The following is a 27494-nucleotide window of genomic DNA, read 5'->3' on the forward strand; positions in this document are numbered from 1 at the left end:
TTATATATTAAAATTTTGAGAACCTACTTTTTTTATGTCTCTCAATGATATTCTTTATTCCTATGGATGGCACAAGTTTTATACTCTCCTCAACCTCTTTAAACCTTAAAGTCATATGCAATGCAATTTGCCATCTGCTGACAGAATGAAGGTAAAAGCAAAGGTGCGTAACAAGCTTTAAGCTCGCAGAGAAATTTCCTGCCAAACAAACCCAAAGTACTATTCTCTACAGTCACAAAACAATACTGCCTCCTTCAAGGATGATGCTTTTCAAGTAAATAAAGCCAGTTCAGTAAAACCATTAATTCTATTGGTTACTCAGAAGAATGTGAAAGATACTACAGTTCAAGATTCCGAACTAAGACTCAGAAAGAGAGAAGGTTGAGAATTTCAAGGAAGATGCAAATACCAAGAAACATCAAAATCAGAGATAGGATTGAGTTTACGAATAATTTCACTCAAAGAATCTAAATTTGTATCAGGGAAAAATGTAGTATGATTAAAAGGAATAAAAAAATGTTTAAATTTTCCCAGAGTTCCATATAATTAGCTAATTATCAGAGGTCTAAATTCATTAAAAGAAATGACTTCAATTTTGTTAAACAAACCAAAGAATGTCTCAATTACTAGTGATTATGTGTTTTATGGTTTATTGTTTGAGGTTGTGTCTGCCGTATCTGTTCATGAGGGAGATTAAAATCTTATTACTATATATAAAAATATTATTAAGCATACCGAACTCAGACTATCCTGAATGGAACAATACTTATCAACTTTGTCTTAGACCAGGGGGCACTGAATAGTATAAACAAAAGGGCACAAAAAAATAAGAACTAATTATATTCTGTAATAAGAGATGAGTGGACCAATTTAGGAATTGAAAACAACAAAATTAAGTTGATAATGAATAATAGAGCCAGATAGCTTGCTTAATTTTTTTCTGTGTCTTGATATATTTTTTCCTTCTTTTCTCAATTTACTTCAATAGAAACATATTAATTATCAGGTTCATTTGTAATTCAATTTTTTTGAAATTCCATGAAATTGAAAGTAAACTAACATGACACTTCAATATGTCTTACTTAACTTGTATATTTCTCTAGCTTCTTGAAAGATAAAAATTCATTATATAGCAATGCAGTAATTCATAATCCTGAAAAAATAATGACTCTTTATGCTTATTAGGGAGAGTCAAGGCTTGAAATACCAACCTTAATCTGGTGAAAGGTAGATATACGACTTTTGAAAATAAGTTACATAACCAAAGAAATATCAAAGAAGAAACTAGCAGATACAATATTTCTGGTTTTAGACAGCTTAAGTTAAGGAACAAACACATATCCTTTTTATACTCTATTCTATTTTTATTGCAACTATGGGTAGGACTAACATTCAGATAACAGTAATAATAGTAATAATAATAACAGTAATAATAACAATAATAATAATATGCCAGTAATAGCACCAAAATTTATGTCTGGTATTAATTCATAGATTTTAATAAAAACTGATAATTTCTGAAAACAGGATGTGCCTGACAAATAATAGTTACTATTACTGTCACTGTTATTATTTGAGCTGTAATGATCTGTAAGAGAGCATCAGTTAAGTTTTCCATCTAATATGGCCATTACTCTGTTTTATATCCTAAGGTCCATATTATCTCCTCTTAGTTTTATACTCAGGTCTCTGGAGTGTCTCAATGTGTTAACAAATTAGCTCTTATCGGCAAAGCTGCTGTCCCACACTAGTTAAGGGGCAAATTTACAAAGAAATTTTGTATCCATTGTAGGGTCTTTTTTACTACAAAAGATGTTCATGCTTGTTATAAAAGTTAGCATAATTCAGAAATACTTAAAATACAGTGTTAACTTTCCATTTTCAACTTCTCTGTTCCCATATCTCCACCCCCTACACACACACACACACACATACACACACAGTGGAGACAACCATGTGAACCATCTAGCTCTGGGATTTTCCAGACTGCTCATTTTGCTGCCACCATAATGCTTCTCAGCAACTGAAGGAAGAGTTTGTGGGATCTAGTTATAATTGTGATGGCAAACCTGACTTCCAAAATGAAAATTGGTAAAACTCTAATACTCACTGCATTTACTGGTCACTTTCCTAACTCTCCATCTCACTCATTAGTCAGTTTTAGCTAAGCAAAGCCAAAGTGAAACATTTAGTTATAGGTTTTCTCTTCACACCCAAATAAGGCAAGGCAAATTCTTGGTGAACTAATTTATTTTTCTCAATATTTCACTTATTTTACAGAGTGTGTGTGTGTGTGTGAGAGAGAGAGAGAGAGAGAAAGAGAGAGAGGATGTGAGCACACACAAGTGGGGGGAGGGGCAGAGAAACACAATGTCTTAAACAGGCTCAGGGCTGAGCAGGGACCCTGAGATCAGGACCTGAGTCTAAATCAAGTCTTCTCTTAAGCAACTGACTGGCAAACTAATTTAGAAGACACTTATTGAGCACTTACTATGTGCCAAGGTTGACACTAAAATCTTTATATCTATTTTTCACAATAGTCTGTGGGGTAGGTATTATTATCTCAATTTAATAATGAGAAAACTAACTTAAGTGACTTAGTCTGAAGTCCCTCTACTAGCAAGAATATTAATCAGGATTTATACTCAAACTTGTCTATGTTCCCACTACTTAAATAGAATGGTTGAAAAGTAACAAGAAACAGGAAACCAAGATGTCTTTGCAGCAAACTTTGTAAATTTAAGGTCATGACCCCAATGAAGTGTACTCACTTCATGGAACTACTTTTACTTCTTAAAAAGCTGTCTCTTATCTTATTAATAGTGTTTGGCTTGATTGCCACCTTCTTAGAAGACCTCAGATTTAGACTTAACTACATATCAAATGAGATTGTACATGTAATTGTGAGAAAACTTAGAGTAAACTGAAAGAATACTATCACTTTATATGTTTAAACTTGTGCCTTATTATATACCCCATTACATGTGGTTTATCACAATCTGTTTTATGTAATAAGCAACTATCTTGGGAATATTATCACATTATAGTGTGTGTGTGTGTGTGTGCTGTGTGTGTGTGTGTGTTGGGGGTGGATCTATTAATTTGATATATGTACACTTTTAGTGCCAAAATTATAATTAATATCATTTGTATTTATTTTTAATATACTTATTGGGATATAAAAAAAATAAATACATAGTGTTCCCAGGCTTGTCTTGGTGTCTGATTAAAAGCTTGGACCAGAAACTTGCCTCTGATTCCCTGGTTTTGTGTCCTTGCCATTGTCCTATGTTGATGCTTATGTCACTTATCAACAACATATTAATTAGTTATATTTTCTCAAAGTCTTCACTATTTCCTACCATGAGTGTCTTAGAATTCTTGCTTATTCTTAATAAGAAGTCTTAGAATCCACCCATCCAGGAGAGACAAACCACATGACATGGTCACAGAGAATGAATATGTATATTGCCATTCCCTAGCAAAAAAAAAAAAAAAAAGAAAAAAAAGAAAAGAAAAGAAAAAAAATGTATTAACAATGTTAAAAAGAAGAGTAGAGTAAGTAGCTTTCAGGGTTTTTTTTTTTTTTTTTAGCTATAGGACATAGTAAGAAATAAATTTTTTAAGTGGTAACCGACAGGACACATATGGTTATGTGCAACTAAAATAAAAATGTACAAAACAATACCTACTCTTACTATCATGTAATACTCCGATGTTTACATTCTACTCTATCCTTTTTTATTCACCTCTATATTAACTGCTGGTCTCAACCCAATGAACAGGTTTTACAAATGACATGTGAGTTTTGATGCACTTCTTAAAAAAAACAAAAACAAAAACAAAAACTAGGCAATCTCTTTCTCTTAAAAGCCTTCATGTGTATATGAAAGCAGATACATAAAATGCATCATTGGGGCATAATCACTCATTTCGAAGTCCCCTCAAATGAACATAGCTGACTATCACACCTCTTGCCAAAAAAATCTCCTCAACTCAACATTTGGTTAAGTTGAGAAGTCTTTCTGGAGTACATGCAAATGTGCCAAAATGAGGATTTCATAACTCCTCATCCTGATGAATTCCAAAGAAGTCTTTCATACATAAGGCTACATCACTAACAATATGTTCTCCTGTTCCTAAAAAATGTGTACCATCCTGCTTCCTCCTATAACTGGCATCTGAAGGATGAAGTGTGGCGTCTGCAATGAAGATGTGAATAAAAACAACCAGATACAGTCTGTACTTATCATTAGACTCACACAAAGTTCTTCTGTGAGGTCAACTTGTTGCCACAAGCAACCTCCTTAATTTATCTTCTCTTTACTATAATTAATTCCTTCCATGGGAACAAAGGTGTTGCTTTCAAAGCTGAATAAAAAGATACAAGAAACATGCTCAAAGATTTTTCTCAGTGGGAAAACAAGTGGTTTTCTTATTTCCTAGGGAGAGAAAAGGAGTCAATAAAGTTGCACTCCACTCTTGCTTGAAGCCACCACTACCCTAATATAAAAGGAGAAAATTTGGGTTGATTTTAAAAGAATTGCCCTTGGGTCCAAATCCTCACTCTGCCACTAACTGGATGTGGCATTACTGGGGAAATTACTTCCTCTTTCCATACTTATTCTCTAACCTATGAAACAATTACTTTATCGGAATGTATTATGGAACAAATGAATCAAGTAACAAATTAATGAAATATCACAGCATATGCAATCATGTTTTAATTCACAGAATAATAGAATCTCAATTACATGACATTTAATTGCCATCAATATTAATAGTTATCAAAAGGAACAAAGACTCCAACTCCCTCCTTCCCCCAAATGAGGCTTAAGTTCATTTTTCCATAGCCCCTCCAAGTGATTATCTGTTCCAGGCTGTGCACAGGACCTACAGAAAACTGACTCACCACTTTCTGAGAGAGGCAATTCCTTCAGTTAACAGATATGAGTGAATAAAATAAGCTTTTAAAAATTGAACCATAATTTGTTACTCTCATATTTCAGTAATTAGCTCTTTTTGTAATGCTCCTGGTCATGTAGCATGACTACGGCTTCTTTCCACCTGAATTTTCCAAACAACTACAGGTAGCAGTCAGGTCCCTGCTATGTCTTATCTTTTGTGTGCCAAATTCATTCTCTGAGGACACAGTTTCAAGTCTCATAACCATTTCTGACCACTCTATTTTGAATAGATCATACTTGGTTGTATTTATTTTAAATGTGATGCCCAACATTTATAAAAAAAATCCATTCCAGGTGTGGTTTATGGAAGCATAAAAGCAAGTCACAGAAAGTCAGTCTTGGAAAGCACCTACAAGAACATCCTTTCAAGCACCTCTTTATACAACAAATGAAGGAAAAAGCTGAAGTCATTTTCTCAGCGTCACAGTAAACACGCTTACCTCTGATGCCAGTGATATTTCTTTTAAATTTATTTTTTCAACCTCCAAAATATCATTAATGCATCTCCAATTTTCACATATTCATTTCCAAATTAATGGAATAATGAGGCCATTACCCTTGACTAGACTTATTGAACAACCTATAAAAACATAAAAACTGCCAGCATCTAAAGAAGGGATGAGGAAAATATGGTAAATAAGAGAGACAGAAAGAAAAAGAGAGAAAAGGGAGAAAAGGAAAGGATCTTCAGTTTAGACTTTTGTGGATATCCATCCTTGCTTTTTCATAAGTACTCACTTCATGTATATTGGGCAAAGTTCGCTGTGCAGAAATGGTTTTAATTGGAATGTGAACACCTCATACCATGCCCTCCCATTCCACACTAATCTTCAATCAACAGCAACTTTTATTACTCAAACTAAACTTTATAAACCTAGAAGCTATTAAGGTTCTAATGACTGAGGAAGGGAGTCACAAGATCATCTCTTTAACAAATAGAATGAATGAACTCTCTGAATACTCAAACTCTAAAGCTCAGAAAATAACATGATCTCTTTGGGATCTGGAATAAAGGAGACAAAGCAAGAACACACAACGTGGGCTGCTCACATCCATAAAATGGATAAACGCTAAATATTTCAAACAGGCATACACACTAAGAGCTCATCTTCCTCAAAGGAAACATCTGATTCGTTGAAACTGTACATTCCCCTTCCCAGCTATATATCTGTGTGTGTGTGTGTAAGCATCAGTGCAAAAATACCCTCTGAAAACAAGGGTTCTTCTAATTTAGTCATCCTGGACATGGAGTATTTCGGGGTAGGGGGTGGATATCTGGTATTTTCAGCAGTGAATAGACAGTAATAGTGAATGAGAAAGTGGAAATAAGGATGCTGTGTCCATCAGGAACCTTTAGAGGTGAGTTAGAGTCAAACCTGGTCTAAAGTCCACCCTTTCAGATCAAATCTATAAACAGGGAAGATCTTGCCCAAGCCGCAGTTAGATATGTCAAAGGAGCCTATGTTTTCCCTGATCAAGGCAATAATAACTTCCTCAGAGGCCAGCCAATAATAGTCCAATAGACCATATGCTATCTATGGTCTAATAGACCATATGCTATCTATCTGAAAGGGAAGGTGAAAGCAGCATCCCCAGAACAAATTTTCCAGAGCTACCTGTATTTCTTTCATTACTAACAACGAAGTTTCTGACAGTGATATATGAAATGAAAAATTATTTGTTTACTATTAAAGTTGCCACTCTATTTCCCAGATTATAGTTCTACAATCAAATCAATTTAATGGAGAATATTACAGACCTAAAAGTCTCTGTGTCTTCTGTTTTTTATGTGTTGTTATATCAGGGTAACCAATATAATTACCCAATCATTCCATAATCACAAAGATTTCTGGAGGTCTCATGTTTTCAGAATTTTTGTGAAGCAAAGAAAAATCTTTCAAAGTTCCTACAAACCTGCAATATGACTCAGGTAAAGAAGCAATTCATCTAATTCATAGCTCAAGAGCAAAGGGGTCACATTATTTCTCAAAGCTAACTTCCACATTAATTAATTCATTTGTAGTCCCTGTTACTACTTCAGATAGATACTAAAACTTTCAGCATACTGTACTATATGGTAAATAACATAACATAAAAAAAATCTTTCAGCATATTGTCATAATTGAGATGAAGGAAAAGGAATAGAGCAATGAAATGGAGAAGTAACACAATAACAAAAAAGGGGGGGGGTAGGGGGAGGGTAGAGAAGAAGAAGAATTTGAGTAATTATCCCTAACAATGATGTAGAAATGGAATTCTGGACAGGAATACTGAGTTCCAAAACCTAACCCTGTAAGTAACTATGTATAAGTAAGGCCAAATTACTTGCTTTTACTGTCTCTGTTTCCCCAACTGTAACAGAGGTGTTTAACTATGTGCTCACTTAAGACACTTCCAGTATTAACATTCTACAAGATTTAATAATAGTTTGTATCTGAATTATTATCATGATAATCTCAAAATCCATTTCAACTCTCAACACTATTCAATCCCTAGAGAAGCAAAATGAAACCCCTTTAAAAAGTACTAGTAAGGCCCACAGTGATATTTCTCATCTTTCCATACTAAATTATTGTCTGATATAATCCTAATTAATAGAAAAAAAGTGACAGGAATAAGGTCTCATTTTTCAGAAGTTAGGCTAAGCATATAGACTATGAATCACATTGAAGATCTTTCAAGCAGGGCTTGACTGTTATCACCTGTTAAAAAAATAAATTGATGGAAAACCATATTACAACTTGAAAGTGGAACAACATTGCAATATGCAGGTTAGCCTGAAGACAATGTTCTTAATGATGTCATTTTACCAGTACAACTTATTGGTACATTCTTCCCCAGGAGCATCACTGACATGCTTTTTGTCTAGAAAAAATTAACATTCCTATATCATCAAATGGAAATAATAAATTCAAAAATGAATGCAAACAAAAAAATAGTAGCATATGGGTAACATTTTACAATTAATCAAGGGAGGCATCTTGGCAACTCATTTTTATAAAGAAGCAAACCTGAAAAGTTGCAAGTGCCGCTATTTATCTACATGCTATATGTTCATAATTAGTGAGTTAAGTATTATTCTAACACAAATCCATCCATTCAGCAAATGGTCTTTGAACACCTACTATGTGCTAGGTACTCCAATAAGCACAAAATCAGCAAAAATTGTAAAATATAAAAATCCTGTAAGTCACACATAAAGTACAATATACATGAACATGACTTTATACATAAAATCTAGTCTGTAACTACTTTTCTCAATGAAATAGAGCTAAATCAAGGAGAATCATGTAATAATGGAATGTATGCAAGTGTGTGATTACTTAAACATCAATACTTTAAGGGAATTATTGAATCTTTAGTCATGGGAGTATGGATGAAAGACTTTAAATGTTCCTTCTTGCTAACAGCATTTATTTCACAGTTATAAAATAACATATTATACTTCATTTCACATTTAAATACAAAGAGAGTAATTCATTTTAATACATGTATTTTGTTTTGATTCTGAAGTGTTAGTGTTATAGTAGTATCTAGTTGGGAGACGGGGCAGTAAAAGTCATGGGAACACATCACTGTTTATATATGCTTATACAGGACTCAGTCTTGAAGGTATTCATTATGGTTAGCTGAGTAATATTTATGGCTTCAGCTAGGCTCTACATGTGATTGCAAGTAATGTGGGGTCAGGAAGGCAACTGTGTTGGATCTTCATTGGGTGCTTTCTCATAGTTGAGGTCAAGTGGTCTAAGACGGCCTCATCTGGAAACTCTGGGTGCTCTCATCCTTCACATGATGAGGACAGTGTTCCAGGACAGGCAGACAAGAAGGGAAGTCCTCAGTTCCACCACATCTTATTAACCAAAACAGTCATAAGGCTGGTGCTCCTTGGGAGTCAGAGGAAACTACTAAGTCACAAAACAAAGGAAGTCATCAAAGCAGCAGGTCTGCCACACCTCCAAACAGGCAAGCACCACTGATCCTGTGACATCAAATGGACCCACATACCAAGGTCTGCAAAAGTGCTGAGGCAAAAGACCCCTGAGAGCAGAGAGAGCATTGACTGGATTGATGCCTCTAAAGGACTAACGTTTTTTCTTCTGAATGATTTCTGTTCCTTCCCTACACAGCTGAAGAACTAGTGAGGTCTGCATTTTAAAAAGAAAAGATTCTTTCATTTATTCTTCTCCTACCCACTTAAGCTTTTTTTTTTTCTTTTTTCACTTTCATACTATCAACTTGTTTTCCTAGAAGGCCTAGGCACAATTTCTGTATGGTTCAACAAGCTACTGTAAATACTAATCCTGTAGCCTAGAAAAACCACGTATCAAGGAAATGGCAAGTGTAAGAGATTAGCACTGAAGCTAAACCCCTGATCTCGTCGTGCTCTCCTCTAGGATTCTGTGACAGCAACACTTTCTGGAAGGAACACCTTGTGAACCCTGCCAAGGGGACTGTACTACCATGTTTAAGTTTGACGTAAATGACCAACTTGCAGGGGGGGGGAGGATAAAGGATTTTTTTAATGGGACAACATCTTTTCATAGACCTCAATGCATCTTGGGAAAGCATTTAGAAACTTCAATGCTCTTTAAAAAAGAAGAATATCAACTGGGCAATAGTGGGAATAGTGTGAGATACTGGGACTGAGAGACCCAGGGCTAGAGAGCATTATCCCACTTCAGCCAAGAAAGAGGCTGAAGGAAGAACTGGTATTACCATTTCATGGAAAATATCTCCAGGCTTTCTGAGGGGCCAGGCAGTAGAAAACCAGGTATCATCCTGGGGAGTTTCCATAGCACCCAACAGAGCTGTATGCCCTTATACTCCAACACTTTTCTGACCCCAGATGTGATTTCACTGTGTGACACTTCCTACCACCCCACTCCTATGCAGATAAATTGTGAGCTGCAACACCATATAACCTCATTATCCACATAATTGCTTGGGATCAAAGCAATAGAAATACTTTCTGACTAAACCACATAAAGAAATAAGCCAAAGAGTATTTCTTCCGGTCTTTGTCCATACTTGAAGCGTGTTCTCTCCTAAATCCTGTTGGTATCCAAATATTTTGCCAGTATTTAGCAATACAACTTCTATTGACCTATTTTTGGCAAAAAAAAAACTAAATCTGCCAGGATTTGGCAATGAAATTTTTATTGGCTTATTTTTTTTTTTACCTACATATAGAATGTTCCCTCTTAATGTTTATGTTTCAATAGGTGGCTTATGTTTATACTACACAACTTCAAATGTTGGCATGTAAAAGTTATGCAAGAAAAGTAAGTCTCTTCCATTCTACCTGATCCCCTAACTCTTTTATTTCCTCCTCAGAAGAAGCAACTACTACCTGTTTTGTTCTTCTCTGAGAGCAATTCCTTGAATCAAATGGTTTACATAAACTCCATTTTGCACAAATAACATGCCATTACACAAAACTACACCTTGCTTTTTTTCACTTAAAAAATGATCTTGGAGTTCATTATTATGATTTCATTACCTACAGGATGCTTCATTCATTTCAATAGCTATGCAATAATACTTACATGAACAAATCAATTTATTTTATTAGATCACTATTGGCATACATTTAGGTTAAAAAATTTTAAATTAGAAACAGCCAATGGTCATGATTATGAGTTTCACTTAGAGCACAATCTTGAATTGGCCTGTCCTACATAGAGACCGAGACTTACTCTTCAAAAGCTAGAGGGAAGTCCCTAATGAAATTTATAATTTGAACCAAAACATAACTTTATCCTTGGTATTTTTTAAACATTTTTTTACTTTCCCAACTCATATTTCCTCATGCCCTTTTCTGGAAATCCATCTCTTCTTAATTTTCACCTTTTGTCAGTATTCTTCCTATCAAAATCTGACTCAAATTCCATTTCCTTCTTGACGATCTCCACCATGGGGCCCATCCCCATAGAACAGGACTTGATATTTTCCATGTCAGTTTACTTTAAAGACATATTGGTAACTTCTTGTCATCATGAATGATGGTTATATAAGCTTTAATGCATATCTCCTGTCCTTGGACAGACTGCCTACCCATTGAAGGTATTAATATATAAAACAGAGGGCTGTCCCCTCACAGGACTATCAGAAGTCCTTACATGTATCTGTGCTTAATAAATATGCATTGTGTAAATATATCCTCAGGTGTGATTACATTGGATTATGTTCAATTAAAATAGGCCCTAAGCTAGAAGTCAGTAAGGAGGAGTCCTACTCTTAAAATTACTATTAAGTATATATTAGATGGACCATTTAAATGCTAAAAGCATTTATATTTTAAAATGGGAATAAAATATCTGGATTGCCTGTATCACTGGATTGCTGTGAGACTAAAGTGAAATACTGGTTTTACAATGAAAATCTCAGCATTAGAAAAAAATCCAAAGTCTCCTCAATCATCTATCCATCACTCAAAATCTCCACATACCAATATCTCAATAAGTAAACTACAAACTTATACACAAGAATTTCCATAGGCATAAAAATCTCAGTCTAGTATGGGAGACCATTTTATGTTTGTACAGCTTTGAACATTGTTAATGAGTGGGTACAGTAAAATCTACATTACACTATTTCATAATGAAGAGTTGGCTACAACTGACTGGTGATTGGTTACCAACCTCCAAAGTAGGTTCATTCTGATCATTTCATAAATTGCTCAATAACTCAACCCCACATTTTACAGGACTGGATTTTTTGGACCATATTGATAATGTTAGTGCAACATTTTTTCATCTTAACTAATCCTCACCATGCTTCCATGAACTCTAAAAGTATTTTGTACCTTCTGGCCTTAGTATAGGCAGTATGTTGTGCTAGAAAGAGTGTTGTGTAATTAGTGAGTCTCACATTTGGGTCACTTAACCTCTGTAGTCAAACCAAACCTATCCCAAACAGCCTTGGTCACGAACTAATAAGTTATGTATATGAAAACATTTTTGAAGCACTATAACAAATAAGAAAGACTAACATTGTTATTGTTATAAAGCCTTGGTCACATTTTGCTCCTTTTTTGCTTTGAGCATAAAGAAACAATAAATTTCAAAGGAAAACTAATTTTGAATTGTTAAAAACTTACACTAAGTATCTTCTAGACAAGGGTTATATTAATTCATACATATCTCTCTTCCAGATTTAACTATACTCTCTTTTGAAAAAGAAATAGTTGAAATACTAAACTGTTTGGTAATTTTCTATTACAGTAGACCTGGCCAGAACAGACTGCCTCCAGTCCCTACCTGCATTTATGTGTACCTCTCTTTATCAAAAACAGTTGGAACAACTTTAAGTGTGAAAATTATGAAATGCTAATTAGATTTCAGAAAACTTAAAAATCTCTAGAATCTTCATAGCAGAAATACAGGTAATATAATATGGTAATAGAACACACAAAAAAATTCATTTCACCAAATGATGGCCACATCAATATTCATATTAGCCTAAATCCAAACCTCCCTAGACATCTGCCACTTGACCTCTTCTTTTATTACTGGGATAACCAGGCAACTCAAAAGATCCCAAATAACCAAGAATATTTTAGCCTTCCAATATCTGAAATTATAACAGGGAATCTGCTGAGTGCATAAAAAGACAGACATCAAGGGATATAAAGGATGCTTACCTTCTGTGTGCACAGCTGACACATAGGTCCAGTTGTACCTCTTCACTATGTCCACCATGGCCCGTGCTTGCTGAGCATCTGAGGGCACAACCCTCATGAAGTACTTGAACAGAGTCTTGTCACTCAGATCCATGCTTGTTGCTGAGTAAGCAATCTGAGGTATGTTGAAAAGCTGGAGCAAGTTCTGGACCTGAATGGCCACAGAACTGGAGCCAGGCCCAATGACCCCTACGATGGGCTTCTTGGAGCGGAAGGAAGAGGAAGACCCATCCACGCAGCGCACCAAACCTTCTTCTTCTTCTGAAGAAATGAGGGAGTCCCTTATGAACTCAATGCTCTGCTCTAGGGCCACAGCCGAATGCCAGCAGGAATCCCTTATCTCACAGCCCAGGGTGATGTTGGGCAAGAGCGTGGGGTCTGAGTTGATCCTTTCCAGAGTATGCAGCATGGCCTCCACTCTCTGAATGCCATACTGTTCACGAACTGCCCCACACTTCCTCTCATGAACTTTGTCCACTGTGGGCTGGTGGTGGACAGAAAAGAGAGCTCCAATAATGATGTCACCCGGCATGTGAGCCACCACCCTCCTCTCGCTGGACTGTGCACTCCCACGGACATCTTCTTTCAAAAGCAGAACTGACAGGATCAACAGAAGGACCATTTTAGGAAAGGAGTTCAGGCTAATAAAGATAGCATGGTGGGGAAAATTTAGGAGAGTTCTGATAGATAGAATCAAACAACGTCCTATGTTGGGTGGCAAACCAATGAATTAGCCAGTAATTTAGATGTGCTCTCTAAAGGACCACCATGTCCCCACGTACCATTTAGTTAGATGCGTCCATGTGATCATGATCTTCAAAACCTGGAAAAAAAATAGCATGGGTATTTTTAACAACGTAAGTACAACTACTTTGGGAAGCTCTAATGGTCTATACTAGTAGACTTTGATGATGTAGATTAGGAATATAATCTTTTTGAAAAAAAACAACCTAAAAATCTTTAAGACTCTCTTTTGTAATTGTGTAATTTGATGAAGCAATCCGATAGAGCTTCTTGATCCTACTTTACGTGCATTAATACCTTTTTTCATTTGTTCATCTGGAGTACACAAAAGCAAATCTATGTGTGGCAGGCCGAATGATATTCTTATGTGAAGATGAGAGAGAGCATCCTAAAAACAAAACAATGGCATGAATAGAAAACTTCAGGAAGCATGCAAACCAAAATAACAAGCATTAGTTATCTCTGGGTGATGACAGTTTTTGTTTTAGAAATACTTTTTCTTTCCAAATTTTCAGTATTAGGATATATTAATTATGTAATCACAAAACTAAAGTGACTTTCTAACAGAAGCTACATAACCCCTCTTCAAATGCAAGGTAAGGCAAGCTGAATAATCTTCCCAATACGTAAGTATTGTGTCTAGTTTCCATATAATATAGAACAAAGTCAGTAGGTATTTCCAAGTTAAATGAACTATAGGAAAAAAAGAAGAAGAAGAAGAAGAGGTTTGGGGTATTGCAGAGTGAAATGTTCCCAAACTAGGTAGAAAGACAAAGGGAAGTGGGCACTGGTTTGGGGCAAAAATAATATTCAGTTCAAGTTGCAGTTCTGCTATTAAGAATTATTAATAAATTGTTCAACCTCTTAGTACCAGAATTTCCTCATCTGAAAAGTCCCATCATATGTACTAGGCTACTGTTATGGGAAACAACATAAGATATCAACTATGCAGTTGTTTTGTATATTGATTAGGTATATATATAGATATATAGATATCTATATAGATATCTATAGATCTATAGATATCTATATAGATATCTATATATCTCCATCTCCAGGACATGACCTTTTCTGTTATTACATTTCTAAGGGCATTCTGTAGCTAGGTGGTGAAGACAGAAAATTCTCTGGCAACCCGCTCAGTCCTCCAGAGTCTTCAGAGTAATTACAGAGTCTTGTAATAAAATTCACAGTAATCAGTCCTCTATCTCCGATCCAGAAAAAAAAAAAAAAAAAAAAAAAACTCCATATCACAAAGACTCCAAGGGCTAGAAGGATGCATATTTAGAACTATCCTTCTGAGTAGAAACTTAGCAGTGCTTTGAATGTAGTCATCTATTTCAGTTTAAACTCCCGGAAAGAAGGAAATGTGTCCCTAATTGCCTACAGCCAATTCTAGCAGAGTTTGTAAAAGGGAACTGACAAATTAGTGATTTGGGTTATTGAAAGTATTGTATAAGAGACTTATTTGTTACGTTATCCTCTCTGCCAGCAAAGGATCTCAAGTTGTTTTCAAGTGACTAACTTCCTAAACAACACCTTTCAAAGACAGGTGATGCTTCTTCAGGAATTTACACAAGCATGATGCTTCCCCAAGAATACTAATGGTTTTCAAAACCCATCAGGTCTGCAAAAATTCTAGTCCCGACACCAAGTGAAGATGACCTGAATCACAGTTCTCGTCATTCCACGCATCCCAACATTTCTACCACTGCCTTCTACTGTCTCCTATGGCAACAGAGAAAGGCTGCCTTGCATAGGGCCAAACATTAAAACAAAAAACCTTATAAAATGACCAGATGTTCCAGGATAACTAGATGTTTAACAATATTTAGGGCAAAAATCAGTTTTGGTATGGAAGTTGGCATTGTAGAGAAGGAGAAGGGAGCAAAGGCTGATAATAGTTTTCTCATATGAGAAATTATTTGAATATTCTCAAGCTTTCCCTTCATTTGCTTAGACCGAAGACCTAGAGACCAATGCTTGTTCTCATGAACATGTGACTTCTACTGCTTATGAGCATATCTCATAACCATATCTCATCTCTCATAAGCATATGAGCATATCCATATATAAAGAAATCAGTGTCTTATTAAATCCAGAACATTAGTGAGAAAATGCAATAACAAAACAGGACTCATTTTTATTACATAAGACCATCAAAGTGATAAGTGAGACTAAAAGTGGCCTATCAAAATGGTGAAACTAAAACATTCTCGTGAATTTTGTATTAGAATTATTTTAGGCAAGCTCTGTATATATTGAGAAATACTCAATACACACACACACACAACACTAAAATATTGTCTTTCAGTTATAAGCTAAATTAATTTTTTTACTCATTCAAAAAATATCTACTAACTATTGAGTGGGAGAGACTAATGTAACAAAGAAGACAAAGAAGTGCAATGATGCACACTGATCAGTGCCATAATTATCTTTCATTGAACAACCATCATATGCCAGGCACTTGTTCATTAACTCATTTAACAAATATTTATGGCATGTCTATGCTATGACTCTGTCCTGGAAATTAAGTATTCAAGAGAGAATAGGTGATATTTGCTTCCTACAGGGCTCACAGATCAGTACTCTAAAAGATGACTTTAGCTAGAGCCTGGGAAATGCAAAGAACAATCAAATGAAGAAGGCAGTCATGTGAACAAGTATGGCCAGAGCATAAAGAATGGGAGCAATCGTGGTACAAGATGAGGTGCAAAAATAAGAAAGGGCCAGACCACGTAGGATCAGGTAGATGCTTAAAAGGAAGTTGGATGTTAAGTGCAACAGAAAACTACTGAGGAGTTATAAACAAATGACTGGCAGAATTCAGTCTTACAAAAGATTGTTCTAGCTGTTCATTGTTCTGGATAATGGGCAGAAAAAATCTGATTAGATTATACACAAATAATCTAAGTAGCGATCTGATTATACACAAATAATCTATTATTTGTTATCTATTATCTGATTATACACAAATAATCTAATATAATCTATTATAGATTATAATAATCTATTATATATTATACACAAATAATCTATAATAATCTATTATCTGATTATACACAAATAATCTAAGTAGGGAATTACAGTGGCTTGGCTACTATTGGGGAAAGCAGATACAGAAAGAAATGGACATCATCAGACATATTTTGCAGGTAGAATCAACTGGACTTGTGACAGGGTGTGGGTTATAAGGTAGAGAAAAATTAGGGTCTACTCTTAAGTTTAGAGTCTAAAAATGAGTGTATTTTACCACTTAAAGATATGGGATAGACAGGTATAGCAGCAGGTGGAGGCAGAGAAAACCTGAATAACTTTCTCTTGAACATGTTAAATGTGAGATAACCTTATTTTACTTTATTGTTAAAGATTTTATTTATTTATTTGACAGAGAGAGAGAGGGATCACAAGCAGGCACGTAGCAGGCAGAGAGGGGAGGGCGAAGCAGGCTCCCCGCTGAGCAGAGAGCCCGATGCAGGACTTGATCCTAGGACCCTGAGATCATGACCGGAGCCAAAGGCAGAGGCTTAACCCACTGAGCCACCCAGGTGCCCCACATGAGATAACTTTAAAGCACCTAGGTTCGGGTGCCAAACAGGAGGGTGGATCTATAAGGCTGGATCGAGATGTGTGTTTCCAGTTAGATATATAAACTGAGGATCACCAATACATAAAACCTTTGCAGTGAATATAATCACCTGAACAGCAAGCATAAGTAAAGAAAAGGTGGGGCTGGGAAGTCAGTCCCACATACAGGCCAGATTGTGGAAAAGCCCATTAAGAGAACAAAGGCAAGTCATAAAATAGGGAGAGAACATAAGAACACACAATGGAAGAGGAGCCAGAAGAGAATGTCCTGGGCAATTTATATTTACAGACACACAAAGGGCTTTCATGTTGCAAATAATAAAATACATCGTGTTCTCCCAAAGATATAATTTTCTATATGCATTGACTATCTGTGTGTGGATGTGTCTGTGTGTGGCAATAATCCTTATAGCAACCTCGAGATGTAAGTATTATTTTATTATCTCCATTTTACAAATGATGGTAATGGGTTATGGTAAGTTAAAAATTGCCCAGTCGCTCATAACATATAAAGGTGTCTAATCACTGTATTGTATGCCTGAAACTAATGCAACATTCTGTGTCAATTATACTTAAATAAATAAATAAATGAAGTAGCTGATCCCTTAGAAAGCGGTGGACCTAGAATTTATGTCTATGCTTAGTGATTACATCACATACACTTTTCTTTTCTTTTTTTCTTTTTTCTTTTTTTTAATATTTTATTTATTTGACAGAGAGAAACAGAGTGGGAACACAAGCAGAGGGAATGGGAGAAGGAGAAGCAGGCTTCCCATTGAGCAGGGAGCCCGATACAGAGCTCAAACCCAGTACCCTGGGATCATGACCTGAGCCAAAGGCAGACACTTAACAACTGAGCCACCCAGGAGGCCCTCCATCACATACACTTTTCATTATCCCTTGCTGCCTTACTGCCCCTTCCCTCAAGAAAGGGATTTCCCAAGGTCATAAAAAAATGAGAAGGGCCACCCAAACATAGTTTAAACACCCCAGGGATATAGAATCCTACAGGAGTTTCCTTTAAACCTAGAGGGTGAAGAACATTCCAGGAAAATAGATGATTCAGTGTTTAGAATGTAGAAATGTGTATGACTGTCCAGTACAAAAGTGTTTATATTGCTCTGTCAACCCCCAGTAGATTATGGCCTGCTGGATTATAAAACAATGACTGTTTAAAAAAAAAAAAAGCAATGACCACTGCTGTGGATGCACACAATGGCTGTACTTTATCGACATCAGCTATGAAGCTCACATACCTGGAAAGTACATTCTGAAATATATTGTGACTTGGAAACTTGACAGAATCGTGCCACAACTTAGCTTATTATAAGGTTAAACAAGAGATCACATGTGCTCCCAAAATACAACAAATTAATGGAATATAAATTCCAGATAGACCAATCAGGTATATACTAGCTCTAGCACCATCACTCATTTGTCGAATATGTGTTTATCAAGTAACTACTATGTAACAAGCACTCTTCGAGGTCCTGAGGCTTCAGTTATGGACAAAGCAGACAGACATCCATGCCCTTCCAAAGCTTAGACTCTAAAGGGGGGGGTTGTCAGACAATAAACAACATAAGGAGGTAAAATATTGTATGTACACAGTAATAAGGGTTAAAAAGAAGACTAGAGCAAGAAGGAAGATAGAGTCAGAGCTGTCAGAAAATTTTAATAATGTAACCAAAGAAGTAAACACATTAAAAGTAAAATCTGGGGGCACCCGGGTGTCTCAGTTGGTTAAGCAACTACCTTTGGCTCAGGTCATGATCCTGGAATCCCTGGGACCATGGGGCCAAATACAGCTCCTTGCTCAGTGGGGAGACTCCTTCTCCCCCGACCCTTCCCCCCTCATGCTCTCTTTCTCTCTCTTTCAAATAAATAAATCTTTAAAAAATAAAAAGTTAAAATCTGGGCAAAGACTTAAAAGAAGAGAATGAGTTGTGCAAATATCTAGCGAAAGAACATTCTAAGTAAGGCCAAAATCAAATGCAAAGCCCCTGGGGGCAGACTTCTGCTTCATATGTTGAGGAACAACAAGGAACCAATATGACTCCAGTGCAGTAAAACTAAGGAGTGAGAAAGTCAGGTCGAGAAACAGTATGATCATGTGGATTCTTTCTGGACTTAAATAGGCTGGGCTTTAATATCATGTGAGAGTGATTTTCCAGAAGAGTTTTCAATAGCAGACAAACACACAAAGACCAACATTTTGTAATAAGAATTAGGGCACAAAGGCAGAACTGAAGAGGCAGTCAGGAAATGACTCCAAGAATCCCAGTTGGAGAGAGGACAGTGGCTTGTATCAGGGAGACGTGGCCCTCTCCGTGGAGAGAACGAGTGGAAGGGAGAGCAGAGGAGTGTGCTGTCAGATGGGACTTGGGATGTGAAGGAAAGATAAGGTTCAACGAAGACACTCAGGTTTTCGGCATGAGCAAATGAAAGATGGTACCACATTAACTGAGGTGGAGGAAGCCATGGAAGAGCAGATTTGGGTGGACTTAATAGAAACTAGTTTTGATGTGTCAATTTTAAGATATATGTTAGAAATTCAAGAAGAGACATTTAATAAGCAGCTAGTCATAAGAGGCTAAGGTTCTCAGAGAGGTCTGTGTAGGAGATATAAATGGGGGAGGCATCACTATACAGATAAGCATTTTTTACAAACCATGAAACTAAAGGAAGTCACCTAGGACGTGCAGATAGAAAGGAGACTAGCTCTAAGACTGAGTCCCAGGGAATTCCAATGATTAAGCTCCCAGAGATGAAAAACCAGCAAAGGAGACTGGAAAAAATTTTGGTACTATTTAAAATATAAATATGATATCAATATAAAACACTGAGTGTGTATGTATGCACGAGGTCTGGAAACAAACATAGTGGACTAAAAGGGTGTTCTCTGAGTGGTGGGAATACGTGTAAATTTTCATTTTTTCTTTGCCTTTATCTGTTTTCCAAATTTCTACATTTGCTACGAAAAGATGTTATTTGTGATATTACTTGAAGTGTGGGACTGAGGGGCCTGACATTAAATTTCTGCCCCTGTGGCCCTTATCTCTCTTGAATCTGCCCTTCCTGGGGAGTCAACTAGTCAAGCAAATTTGTATCCCCTTCAGGTATACACTGCTTTACCCAATGGTCTTATTCATGCTGCTTCTGATCCTTTACCTGTTCTTGCCTGAGTAGCCTTTATGGCAGAGTTTTTAAAGAGCATGGGCTGGAATCAAGTGGACCTGGGTTTGAGTCCTAATACTGCCATGTGTTGGCTATGTGCCCTTGGTCACTTAGCCTCTCTGAGCCTAAGTGGAATGACAATAGTATTACTCTAAGGAGTTTTAATGAGGACTGAATGGGATAATATTTTAAAATAGTCCTTTTATAAAATCATCCCAGATCCTTCACCTTGTCGTATTGCTCTATCCCCTGAATTCATGTCACATTTTTATTGATACTTTGTGTTTATTACTAAGCTAATATTATAGCTATTTCTACACATTTCATCATCCAACAGACTTTGGGTCCCTTAAAGGTTAAATTGGTACTATATACAGCAACTGGTATAATCTTTGCACAAAATAAACATTCAATAAATTCTGCTAAATGAACAAATAAATTCAGTGAAATGCTTCCACTGAGTTTTCTGGTCAACTATCTGATTGAGGTTCTAAGATACTATCCCTTGCCCCACCCTGGGAAATTGAAAAGTGGATAATAAAAATTCTTCCGTCCAATGGGTTCAGACAACAGAGGTCCTCAAAAAAAGAAGCAGGTACTGACAATCTAGCAGGTAGAAACCTTTAGTATTCCTCATGGCTTTTCAACATATTAAGAAAAATATCTTTACAGAAGTGGAGAGAGCCCTGTAGATAATTCAATTCAATTGAGACTCACAAAGATTAAATGATTTTTGGCAGGTCTGGGAGAAGAACCCAGCAAAATCCCATCTCAAAACCCAGGTTTAATCACATTCTACAACTTGGTATCTGCTCTTCCATAATTTTCTAAGCATATAATTTTTTTATCATATTTTTAAATTCAAATAGTGTTAATTTGAAATCTCTATCAATACATTTTATTCTACTCTCTATATTGTAAATATATTTCCATATCGGTTCATTTTGTTGATGGAGACAACAATAATAATTAAAATATATAGAGAGAGTTCACCACATGTTAGGCACTATGTTTAGTGTTTCAAGTGAAAAACATCATTTGTCATAAAAAAATGTAAGATGAACAACTTTATGCATATTTTACAGATGGGAGATATGAGGCTCAGATAGATGGAATGGTTTAATATTCTAAACTAAGTGACTATCAGAGCCAAGGTTCACACTCAGAGCATCCATTTCTTTTTAACAGTTGCATAGCATTCAACTACATTATTACACCAAAAATTATTTAATTATCCACATATTAGTATATATTTAGATTGTTTACAGATTTTTCTACTGTTATAAATAATATACTTTACTTACTTTTTAAAGTATTTCTATAAATGCATGATATGGCTGGCATGCACATTTTCACATTTTATTATCACATTTATTATTTAGATTTCAAAAGGTAACATCAACTTCCTGTATAAGTTTATGGGTGAGGCCATTCCTCCTTAGGTATCTCACCATGAGGTATATTCATTTACTTAACAAGAGTCTTAGAGGGGAAAAAAAAAAAGGGATGGGAAATAGTAATACTGTATTATTTTTTCAATTTATAGAACCTTTTCCCATTATTAATCTCACTTCAACCTATGACAAAATTACTGCCAAGAATATCTGATTATCCCATTTTATATATCAGAAAATAGAATCTATTAGAGAGACTAAATAGAGAATAAATTATTTGCTTTAAGTTATAACTCTGATGTAGTAGAGGTTATAGATTGGTAACAAAAAAAAAAAAGAAAAAATCAGGTTCTTGTTACAGATACAGAGGAAGAATTAATACAATGATTTTAAAAGGTTTCAAAATGTTATAGATCTACAACCTTATATATGGAGTGCTTTAATTCAATCAAAAACAGTAAATGATAGGAGTTTACATAAACAGTGTAACATATAATAGATTAGTTTAGGGTCTTATTTTCAGAGCCACTAGTCTGCTTTATTCAATAATATATCTCTTGGTTCACAACATAATAAAATTAATCACTATCCCATTATAGAAGAGAGTAGACATATATTTGATACGCATAAACTATTTTTGCCTCCAGTAACCATACAGTCTTCTATTGTATCCTAACTGAAGAAAAAATGTTAGTGGGTAGAATTTGCATAAATGGCAACTTACACTGTAACCAGATTCACAGCTCACATTGTCTTTTATTCTTAACAATCTTCTCAAACACTGACCATCTTTCTGGCACAGATGTCTCTTATATAACTTAATCCCCACACAAGCAAATCACACAGTTCGGGACATCAACACTAAAATGATTCCTTCTGCCTGAGGAATAGTCCCATCCTAAAGAGACAGGGGTATCAATATTGCATATGCCATGAATGCCTTTGATGTATTTTCCTAAAAACAAGTGCATCCCATAGATGAGCGAGATTCTGAGGTATGATACCGAGAGCTTTATAGTCTAGGAAAGCTCCATTGTTGGAGCTATCTCAAGCACACATTTGTGACCTTGTAAACAAGGAAGCCCAGAACCCTCTCTGTTTAGCTCAGATCCAAAAAACGTGCCATATTTTCAGTGAAACTCCCTTAAACCAAAAAGGGGCCATAAAATATCATTGTACAAAAGTGAAATCTGTTATTTTCTGCATTAATTAAAAGGTGCTAGCACTAGAATAAAGCTCACTAAATCATTGTAAATCATTAAACAACTGGTTTAGTAGTCCATGAAGACCTGAAACAGCCTTCTACAGCAAAGCAATAAAAATGATGTAATCTACTGTTAACTAGTTTCAATTTAATTATCAAGCAGGGATTCCAGGCATCTTCCCATTTTGCAGCCTTCAGCTGCTTTCTTGTTATTTATGGCATACCTTGAAAGACTGTAAAGCATTATTGTGCCTATTATATTACCTATCATCAGGTGCTTGAAAATGTGCTTTTGCACATTTGATCTCTAGTTACTTATCAATGGCTAATATTTATTGAGTGACTACTTTGTGCTAAATAATATACAAGCATTATTTAACATCAGTCTCAAAATGACCCATGAGGTAGGTATGATTACTACCTACATTAAATATCTCTAGAAATTGAGATTTTGAGGTGAAGAATCTTGCCAGAAGTCCTATACCTATAATAAATGGCAAAGTCAGGACATGAACCCAACTCCCTCTGGCTCCAAAGCCCATACTCAACATAATCGGATGATAATATCTCCCAAAAGACCAAATGGGTTGGCTGGTTAAACCTTATGCATTGACTCAAAAACATTCTAGAGACTCTCTCTCCTTTACATTACAAGTTTATGTAATGCCAGCCAACCACATTTAGATGCCATACAAGCCAACTAAATAAATAGAGGTAACTCTGTTTCCTGCAATCATTTAGATTATAGTTCCCCAACCTTAGCGACATACTGTGGAGGTTTACTGTCCTGTGCCTTGTAGAGGTCTCTAGATGCCAATAGCAAACACACCTCCTCTAGTTGTAACAAATGAAAATGTCCCCAGACACTGTCAAATGTCCCCTGTAAGTCAAAGTCATCTCCAGCTGAAAACTTCTGATCTATATCCTGGCAACATCTACATAAGCATCAGAAAAGAATATAATTAAGAACTAATCATCTGGTTTTGTCAGTCCCAGAAAACTTTTTCCTGAAGCATCCTAATAATTTAAGAACAGTAGTTTGGAATGGGTTTGTCTTATGCCTTCTTTAGTTTATAACTTTTTTCTGGCTACATTGTATTGTTTTAAAGCTTAGAATTGCAATTTGAGAAATACAGATTAAATCCTGAGAATGAAGGATTATATTGCCTTACATCAAATAAGCATGGTAGCGTGGTTCTGAGTGGTCATAAGTCATTTATTATATAAATGAATGAGAAGAGTATCCTGTGATATACTTGATCATTTCAAAGGCCATTTTTAATATGAAATATCAAGTTCATTTTAACTTTGTAACAAAGCAAAGAATATTTTATATAGTAATTGTACATTAGTTTTTCAAAATCCAATTTTTATTTTTAAAAAGGTAATTATTATGCTATTTACCTTTCTTCTCAGTCTTTAAAGAGTTCTGCCTTATTGTGTATTAAGGCAAATTAGTTTTTAAGAAATATTTTTCAATTATTCCTTTGTAAAGTATTATGAATGTAAATAGGCTACATTATTATTATTACTATTACTGTGCCCACTAGCACCATTATGATTATGATCTTTTAATTTTCCTCATAACATTTATGTTTAAGAGCATTAAGCTTATGAACAATGACCTATAGCCAGAGTTACTGTGGAAAATGATCATTAGGGAATTATTCATAGGTCTGATATTTTTATAAGACCAACAGAATAGTATCTACATAAAACACATTTTTCACATATAAGTCTTTCCTTTAAATTTCCCAACTAGTTTGACTAAAATAAGAGAAGATATTTGAAACAGCAATTATGTACCAACCACAGGGTTGCTGAGAAGATTAAATTCAGAAACTAGGGAAAGCTAGGAAACATTTGATATTCAAAGGCCTAGATGAGATTAACAGTCACAACTATGATTTCTACACTCTTAATTGTGGTCTAGAACTTTGTTTATATTTGTACAGTTAATTCATCATAATTATTCAATGCACCTTATAGTGTTACAACCTGTTCCTCATTTTTTTTTAAAGCAAAGTCCATGCCCAGCATGGAGCCCAATGTGGGGCTTGAGCTTAAGACTCTGATATCAAGACATGAGCTATCTTCAAGAGTCTGACATTTAACCAACAGAGCCACCCAAGCACCCACTCACCCCCCGCTCCCCATTTGAAAAATAAAGAAAACAGAGGCAGAGCAATATTAAGTAACTCTCCCTTGGTTACACAGCTAGTAATCCCATACAAAGATGGGATTCAAACTCAGGCAAATCTTGTGTGAGCCTCTGCCTTTCCAACCATACCACAACTCACTGGAAATCACGAGAAAACAATTCCATAATCTTTTGGCACACCATAGATTAAAGTTACCTAATGTGATGAAAGAGGGTAAGCTTGATTTCCAAACCAATCAGATGTATGTATTTACTCATTTTTCCCATTTCCTTTCATATGACAATGGAAGGAAAACAACAACTTGGTTTTAACAACAGAGAATTAAGAACAAATATTGCCTTGCATAATTGTCATGAGGATTAAATAACACCAGTGCATGGCATGGCACCCAACATGCTCAAGGAAGGGTAGTTGCTGAAGCAGTGATGAGCCTGAATCAAGGCTTTTGTTTGGTTACCCTTCTGACTAAAGTTGGATATATAATTCAAACAAAACTAGAACTGGTAAAATCTAGATTTTTTTTCTTCCTCTGTGAACTTAAAGGAAATGAAAGCAGGCTCATGGCATAACACTTTTTACAACTACGTTTTAACTGACTGAGATGAAGAAATACCAAGAAGATATTGCCTTTTGCAAATAGCCAAAAATTCAAAATCAAAATTCAAATTTTATTTTTCACATCATGAACTAAAAAAGATTTCTTTTGATGCTCTTATCTTGTGTCCTCCTAAGCTCCACTCATTAATGAAAATAATGACTAAATGATGCTCCAGGACTAGCATTAATATTCCTCTGAATTTTAAAAATAACAATATTTCTAAACTGTAAAATGTTCCTGCTTTGTATTACTACACCTTCAGCATATCCAAACTCCGAACAAACCAATTAAGTTTAGCATATCCCAATAGATATCAAAAGATAGTCTTCAATATTTTATAAAGTTAGTTTATACTCTATTAAAATAACAGAGCAAAGAGGATAAGGGAAGAATAGTTGAATGCATGTCTTTCTTCATCCCATAAGGACAGAAAGCCTGGGAGAGAATGGTATACAAATAAGTACAATATTTTTCATGATTACTGTCATTTCATATTTTCAATCTGTAATTTCACCTATACTTTATTGACATTTAATTTAGTTTTTTAATCTAAAATGCTCTTAAAATTCCGTAAAAGAAAATGTAAGACTCCTATAAATTCTTTAATGTGTTTTGAACAAAAATGAGAACATTAGAAGTATTAAAATCCTTTAGTCACAAACGTGATATTTGTTTTGTGCTGGTTGGACAAAGTTTTCACGTTGGTGTTTGTCACCAGATCCATCACATGGACTCTTAAGTGATGGAAGAGGCCTGTGTCTCCCTACGGAAGTACATATTTGGATTGTTCAAACATCACACCCTCTCCCAAATAATCTCAATAAGTCCTTTAAAAAATCAATATTGCAGTTTGGTTTCTCTTTGGGTACAGCCCACAGCCAAATTACTGACTTGTGACCGCAGAGATCTAGGGGGTGCAATGAAAATATCCAAATGATACATTGTGTCAAGCAGAGTGTAAATGACTAGGGGAAATCTTTTCTCTTACAAGCAGCAGTTAGGTGGAAAGTATTCTACCCACATTCTTCTCCTAAGAAACCCTGAAGGATCTGTCCGATGTGCTGAAACGGTCCCCCCTGGAGAAGCCTTTGTAGGATGTGCATTAACCTGATGAGTTTAGGAAGCAGTATTTTCAAGTCCCAAACTAAACATCCTTTTAGACAGAAACTGAAATCTATAGAGGACAGAAATAGTCACAGTTGATTCTTAAATGTGAAAATCATAGATACACGAGAGAAATTACAGGAGAAAATTCCTTGTGCTCTGTGGTGGTAATGAGGGGCACAAAGCACATCTAACAAGAGGCAGCATACCTAAACACATCAAAACTCAAAAGAGTATCTAGAATGTTGTCTACCTAAGAGGATTCTACAGAAAACCTTGGCTTAGCCCCACTGGGAGAAGAGGCTGAACGTAGTAAAAGGCAATGTTAACTTGGCTGTCTCGAATGGCCAGAAGCCAACATTAAGAATACAGATTAGCTCTGGCTGAGTCTCAAGGGACTTAGAACAATAAAACAATATGTAGAGAAAGAAGCAAAAGGTGGGAGGGAGATTCTGCCTTCCCACCGGCCTGTGTCAATTTCTTAGCGGGAAGTAAAGTGTTGGAGAATCTATCTGCCTGGTTACTCAAGCTTACAATTCAGCTGAGGCAGCACCAGGATTGTGCCTAAATAAGCACAAGTGCTTGTTAACCTCTCCTCAATTTCCCTGCCCTACAGCACCTGCTCCGGAGGGAAATGAGGGCGATTGGAAATTGCAGCACCAGTTTCAAGAACCTTCCAGGCAGACTCTTCATTTCCCTTCATGAGGTCCAAAGTCTGGGTTAGGCTCCGGTCACCGGTTAGCTCACGGGCCTGACTGGGGTTCTTTCCCCAAGTCACTGTAGCCTGGGTTCCCTCCTCGGCATGCTACTCATGCTGCCGCTCCCGGGTCACTGGCAGGCTGTGTTTCCAAGGGGAAAGATGCAACCAC

The 27494-nt window shown here is 35.9% G+C and overlaps 1 protein-coding gene across 1 annotated transcript in view; it reads right to left on the minus strand.

Moving 5' to 3' along the window:
- The window catches only part of GRM5 (glutamate metabotropic receptor 5), a 517692-nt gene that overhangs the window by 489200 nt on the left and 998 nt on the right, over positions 1-27494 (minus strand). The window contains exon 2 of the mRNA XM_059391625.1: positions 12613-13474. Within this exon, the coding sequence (XP_059247608.1) occupies positions 12613-13273 (661 nt within the window). The 5' untranslated portion in view covers positions 13274-13474. The remainder of the gene's footprint in view (positions 1-12612; positions 13475-27494) is intronic.

The sequence above is a fragment of the Mustela nigripes genome, chromosome 1 (genome assembly GCF_022355385.1).
Source record: "Mustela nigripes isolate SB6536 chromosome 1, MUSNIG.SB6536, whole genome shotgun sequence".
NCBI lineage: Eukaryota > Metazoa > Chordata > Mammalia > Carnivora > Mustelidae > Mustela > Mustela nigripes.